At 38.0% G+C, this 6774-nt stretch overlaps 1 protein-coding gene across 3 annotated transcripts in view; it reads left to right on the top strand.

The window, feature by feature from the left end:
- Positions 1–3449: 3449 nt before the first annotated feature.
- GREB1 (growth regulating estrogen receptor binding 1) overlaps positions 3450–6774 on the top strand; it is an 86726-nt gene continuing 83401 nt past the window's right edge. Inside the window, exon 1 of one of the 3 annotated variants that reach the window (XM_068183445.1) lies at positions 3450–3617. Coding sequence is in view for 2 of the 3 variants with exons in the window: in XM_068183449.1 (XP_068039550.1) it covers positions 3711–3731 (21 nt within the window). In the remaining variant the exon portion in view is untranslated. Of the gene's footprint in view, positions 3732–6774 lie in introns of all 3 variants that reach the window. The other 2 variants (XM_068183449.1, XM_068183450.1) reach the window with 2 other exon arrangements.

Here is a 6774-nt window from a genome sequence, read left to right as displayed (position 1 = left end):
AAATTAGAGTAGCTTACTGTTATGTGTGCAATGAGATTTATGATTTAGCACATTCACTAATGGTGGGATTGTCAAGATGCATAAAAGTAATTCAAGCCTAACATGAAGTACATTGGCCACTTCCATCCTTTCTTCCAGTTTCTCACTCTCTAATAGCAGTGAGAACTTGAAATGGATGAGAAATATTGGGGCACCTGTTTGTGCTGAGGGAAGGTGTAGGAGAAGGAGATTCTGGGAAAGTGGGTTACCTGCCGCTGGGAGACAAGCTGTATACAGATGCTGTAAAAAAGACTGGAAACCACTGGAGAAACTCAGGTACTTGTTTCCATTTTTGAGGCATCTGCATTCCTCCATGCTCTGCTAGTCCAGCTTCAGTGCTTCCATGTCTTACCATCCTTACAGGTGGTTGTAGAGAGTAATAAGGTCTCATTGAGCTTCCTTTTATTCACCTTGAGCTGGTTCTGATCAGAAGGCAAATTCTAATAAATAATAATAAATTATTAATTGTAAATGAAAATTTATATAATTACAGGAAAGGAAAAGTGATCAGTTTTTACAGCAGTGAGTTCTATAATTTTAACTTGTTAGAAAAAAAATGAAGTAATTCTCTTTCATATATGTTCCCTAATCATGTAGTTTGGTACTCTGTAATTCCTGTGTTATGGGAAACTGGAAGAATTTCTTTTCAGTGCACTTTTTCTATATTATTCTCAACTAAATATTTCAATAGATATTTATCAGCTCAGTTACCAGTTTTCCAATTTCAAGACTCCTAACCTATGTAATCTGTTTTGTGTGGAAGTTATTTCAAATCTCTAGTCAGAATGTTGCTTTTCTGTTTTGCTGTAGCCTTTTCAAATGCGACATTTGAAAGGAATAACACTATAATCTGAAAGGGGGGAAAAAAGGGGGAAAAGGAAATTTTCCCCATTGTTCTCCAACATGAGAACAATAAAGCTGTGGATCAGATTGTCCAGAAATGTTGTGCAGTCTTCATCCTTGGAAGTTTCCAAGGATACAACTGGATATAGCCCTAAGTAACCTCACTGCAGAGCTGACTAGTCTTTGACTGTGAGATTGGGTTAGACACAGCTAGTGGTCCCTTCTAAGAAGCTACCTATGATCCCATGATCAGATACCCAGTCAGGGTACAAGAAGTCATAAGTTTAGACTTAATGCAATTTCAAACTGATATTTTCTTCTTTATTCTCTATTCTTTTTCTAAAACATTGTGTGTACCTTTTCAACAACTGGTGAGCATTGAGCCATTTAGAGAAAACTGTCTATGGTGCTCAAGCCCCTCTTTATCAAGTGGCTAGGAGTCCATCATTATGCACGTAGTTGGCAGTTGCAGCCAGAGCAGGGAAAAAAGCATCAAAGGGTGGTGTTGTGAAGTGTGGCTTTGGGAGAAACATCCCTCCATTCTCTCTGTGCCAGGTTACTTCCCTGAATTTGGACAAAAGCAGATAGTAAGGAGAAGGTATGTTTGGGGTTGCCTGGTTCTATGGCTGCTGCTGTTGGCTGAAGCAGTGGCAAAAACGTTGGTTCAAAAAGAGCCAGTTGTCTGCTGCAAAGGAAGAGGACTGCACTTCATGCCACTGGTGTGTCTATTGCCCCTGCTGTGCTCCCGCACTGGAGAGACTCAGCAGAGTTGGACCCAGTTTTAATTCCCTGACCATTCTCCTGCTCTCTGCATAGGTGACTTCTGCTAGCTGCTTTTGTCCTTCCACTGATCTCCAAATCTCTGTAGATTACCCATACTGTCAGCATCTTGGCTCTGAGTGCCACTGTGGCTTGTTAGAGCCACAAGACAGATATTTTCTTGCACATGTGTTGTTTTTCATTTATTAGTACTTAATTGAACCTGCCTTTTCAATAATCCATTTTAATGAGAGATGCCTGCAACATTTCACTGTCTATATTTGTGTATCCTGAATAGTTTTCTGTCACTTCTGTGTTCTGTGCTGTACAAGGTATCAAGCTTCATTAAAGCCATGTTCACCTCATTAGTCAGCCATTGGTGATCCACTCTTCTACTACTGAGGTTGGTTTAAGGTATATATATATATATAGGTCTTAATCTTATAGCTGGTAGTTCAGCAGTTTTGTATTTTGTGTAAACAACCTCTGGTCCTGCTGATACGTTACTTCCAAATGATCAGTGCATTCTAAAGCTTCCTTTGCTGACCATCAGAAAGAAGTTGTGACCTTCAGAAATTGTGCTGACAAATGTGACATCTCTGGACTGTTCTAGAAAAGCATGTAGATGATTTTATAGAGATATTTTAGCGTCAAAATAGAAATCTGAGTGTCTCTCCTTGTTTTAACCTTTTTTATTTTTAAAGTTTTCCTGTTCTTAAAACAAAACCTCTGACTTAGTACAGCTTAGGAGTGGTACGGTTTGGTGGCCAAACATCGCTGGTGAGAGCCAGAAGCATCACAAGACCTCAAGAGGGAGACCCTGTTCACCTAAATAAGGTTGTATAACCTTAAGCAGTCAAGAACTTTTAGAATTCTTCAGCATCACTTACATCTCTCCATAGTCTCTGTAACAAACATAACCACTTTATAAGGACTGTTTTATTATGTGTCTAAATTTAGGTCCTTAAGAAAAACATGCTGGTTAGCTATTACTATATAATATAGTAATTATATGTGATTTTTGGGAGCCATGTACTGGTCGCCTGTTAGTGCTTCTAATCACCGTAACTGCTCAAAGTGAGAAAAGATCCCTTGAACACATTTGTCATTCAAGCTGAAAAGTCAGAGGACTTGTGCTGGCATTTTCTGTGATCTTAAAGGGGTTATTTCATAGCTCATAATCTTAAAAATTGTTACTGATTACTTTTCCCCTTTTATTCTCTATTGTATCATCAGAGTATGCTGGTATTTAAGTCTGGCTGTGCAGGGGAAAAGTTTGGAAGCTTCTTTACAGAAAAGCTATTTAGAATAAAGCTTGAGGAACAAAGAGTATAAACAATAGGTAAACTGGATTTGGGAGATAACTAGCTATCCAGGGTACTTTTCTTTATCTGTATTGATCTCTTAAACTAATCTCCAAGTGGCAGGCTTTGGCTACTGTGATTTGATTTTTTTTTTAACACAAAGATAAACCCCCAAAGTTTCCAATTTCTCCAAAAGGCTTCCACTTTCCCTTTGTATCCCCGGTCTTGCCTGTGCATTTTCTGTTTTATAACTCTTTTTTCTCCGGGGTTGCTGAAATTGTCTGCACTTTAGATCCCAGAACCGACTAAGGCACGTCTGGTTGGGAAGATACCATATTCCGTGGGAAGCAGGGGTGAAGATGCCTGGGCGGAGAGGAAAAGGCGGGGGAAGGGTGAGGGGTTGTATTCTTGACCTTAGGTAGCTGGTGCTGAGAGGTAGCGCATTGTGTGGGAGCCAGGGAGAGCTGGAGCTCTCTGTGGATGGGAAGGAGGGAGCAAGGAGGAGGGAGGAGGAAGCTGGGACAGCGAGGGGGGAGGAGGAGGCAGCAGCATCTCTATCTTTCTTTGCAGACCACGCTGCTAACCAGCGAGGGGAGGCTCATGCTTCCCTAATATCCATCACTCCCTGCTTCCAGCGTGGTCGCAGACAGAGCAACAAAGAGGGTCTCAGAGGTAAGAGCCGTACAACTTGCAAAGCTGTAGCTTCTGCCAAAATAAGGGGAAGCAGCAGCAACAATAGAGAGGAAAGATTATCAGCACCTGGGAATGCTCCGAGACGGCAGGGGGGTAAGTGGAAGCCCAGGGCTCCTGACTGTTAGGGAAGTGTTAGTCCCAGCAGCAGCAGGAGTGCAGTTAGAGGGGAGAAGGGCAGGTCCGAGGGGAGCGGGATAGCAGCCAGCAACCCTGAGCTGCGGGCAGCTCGTGTCCCAGCTGCCTGGGTGGGAAGAGGAGAGAATGGGCTATAACGGATACACGGATACATGGGATTTAGCAAAGGATAGAAATAGTTCATTTACCCAAAATATAGTTTTGGAGTGAACAAAACAATTCATTATTTTTGTGCATGTCAGAAGAAAAAAAAAACCACAAAGTTAAAGTCTGCATATTGTTTTGACTTTTTTTTTACTTTAAAGTTTGATTTTTCACTTCAGGACAATGTTTCAGATTAAAAATGCAGTAAATAGCAACAACAAGAAAGAAGAACATTCCCAAAACAATATGCTTTTAAGGTCAAACAAAATGGGCTGTTTGACAATTGTTCTAAGAAAATATTTATGATACCAAAACAAGGTATAGTGTTTGACCTGAGAAATACTGTTTCATTTCATTTAGGAAAAAAATCAAACTACCATTTTATACTTGCCTGAAATGAAATTTCTAGTTTTGTGTTTTCATCCACTCAGACTAAAAAATCAGTAATTTGGTTAGGTGTATTTATAAAGTGAAATGTTTATTTTTACTTGTGGGTACTGGGAGCTTAAATGGAGACAAACTATAGCATCTCCACACTGCAAAAACTGATGTTTGCTTTTTACTTGTGCTTTGTCTCATTTACTTTACTTTTTGAAGTATAGGCTACATTGGTTTTGATCTAATACTTCATAGACCCTTCTGAAATTTTTAATTAATAAAAGTTATAGTGTCAGTGTTTGCTGTTAAACATGTAGAACCATGTACAGTGAAAATTAACAGTGGTTTGTATGTCTTATGAATGAGAGTCTTTAGGACCTAATGTTGGGTTTTGTTTTGATGGTTTTGTTGGTTTTGGGGTTTTTTGTGGGTTGGTTGGTTTTTTTGTTTTTGGGGTTTTTTTTTGCTATAAAACATAGAATCATTCTCTGAAGCTGGACATTCTGGAATATTTGTGCTTAATTGGAAGTTTCTATGTTTTCATCTCAACATTAGGTAACTAAAATAGCTGTAGTGAGTTGATTTATTGTGTGAGGGAGGAAGTTGGAACCACCTCTCTGGTACATTGGGAACTTGGAGGTGGTAGAGCTAAGTTTGATTTGCTTTTTTGCCAGTTTAAATTGACTGCTACAAGTGCACATCAGATCAACATCAGGGTCTGTACTGGTCTACATTGCCTCAGTTTTCTTATAAATGAGAGAAAAGACAGATTACAGAAATAGGACTTCTCTTCCACCAGTGTTTACAGTTATCTGAATTGCTATTTCAGGGCTAATTTCAGTTATATTATTTTCAGAATATAAATAACAGTCTGACATTACTCACCATGTCTGGTGTAGTAGTTGTCACCTGTAACTTTGATATTTACTTAAGTTAGTAGACAATCAGGGTTTTTATTATAAAAGAAAAACAAAATAACTTGCTTTCCTTTTAATAACTTGCCCACCCCCTTGCTTATACAAATAGTTTGGCTTTGTTTGGTGGGTTTTTTTTTTTTCATTTTTTATTCTATCTTTTGATTTTCTGACTTCAGGAACAACTGATATATTTTTGAAACATCTTGTTCTGTTTAGTCCTTAATGTACAGCTGTTTAAGAAAATACTGAATTAATTGAGGCCTTAAAAGTGATCTTTTGCTTCCTTAGAAAACCTCAATGTACTATGTACAAAATGATATTTTTATTTTTACTTTTCTTCTTGGTTTTGACTACAGTTTTGATTTTCTGTGGCTTCTGTTAAAGATATGGCATGTTCTCACTTAGGAAAGTTTTAGCTGTGTTAGATGCATAAAGAAACAATAATAAAAGAACCCTAATACAAATCTACCATTGCAGGTAAATTTCATTTGAAGCTAACATTCTTTTCTACTTAGACAATAGTTAGCTATTGTTCTCTTAAAACAACTTTCCATGAATTGTATTGTTCTTGAAGTTTATAAGGGCTGGATTCAAAGCTCCTTTAAGTCAGGAAGAGACATTCCACTGACTTCAAATGGCTTTGGATCAGCTTAGATTAGCTCCTGACAGATGTAATACGCAGAAACCCAGAAAGGAATGATTTAGGGATGGAATTTCACTCAGGCTGTGATCATCTTTGTGTTGTGAATATCTCTGAGGCACAATGTTTTTTTTTTCTGTTGAAAGTGTGTATATGCCTTGGTATTGGGAATATGGGGTTTTTCTTTTCACGTATGCCTCAAGTCTATTGTCTATTTGTGTCTGTATTTAAATTCCTTGTTAGGGTAGTCTGCCTTTGGATACAATAGCTTCGAATCTCTCAGATGAGATTTCGTTTTATTCAATAAAACTATGCATAATATGCACAAAGTTAAGGAAAGAGTTTTCTAATGTGAAATAGCAAGTTAAAAGCAATGGTTTGAATTCTTGGTTTTTTCTTGTTAAACCAAAAGAATGTACTCTGTATAAGAAATTACTGGCTTTCATAATTTCTCTTTTAATAAAACAGTACCTGTCCCCAAAACCCAGAAAATATTGCTGTATAAAAAGTGAAAAGTGGCAATGTAAGACATTTACAATTTTTCTGCATTTGAAGCTTATGGAACTGTCACACTGTAAAAGCAACAATGAGAAAAAACAGTATAGTTTTGTATAACAAAATAAAAGAAGGGCATTTTACAGCAGAAAGGAGGGCATTTTCCAGCAGAGTTAAGTAAAGCAAAATTTGGATTAGTAAGCTGTAAACTTTAAAAGGCGATTCTTACTAATAAATCAAAGCCTGTGAGACTCCCAGACCCTCTAGTGATGCTGGGCATAGTTATCTTTACAGAGAAATTGTCTTTGGTTCTTATTGATCGTGGTTTTTCTAATGAATACAAGGCCTGCAAGGTGAATGATAAGTGATCTCTCCCTCCTTTTTTTCACCTTCATACAAAATAAAGCGTTTACTTACTATCAGCTGA

Source organism: Anomalospiza imberbis, chromosome 3 (assembly GCF_031753505.1).
Source record: "Anomalospiza imberbis isolate Cuckoo-Finch-1a 21T00152 chromosome 3, ASM3175350v1, whole genome shotgun sequence".
NCBI classification, from domain to species: Eukaryota; Metazoa; Chordata; class Aves; order Passeriformes; family Viduidae; genus Anomalospiza; species Anomalospiza imberbis.
The sequence above is the reverse complement of the archived record's forward strand: the minus strand, read 5'-3'. Positions and strand labels throughout refer to the sequence as shown.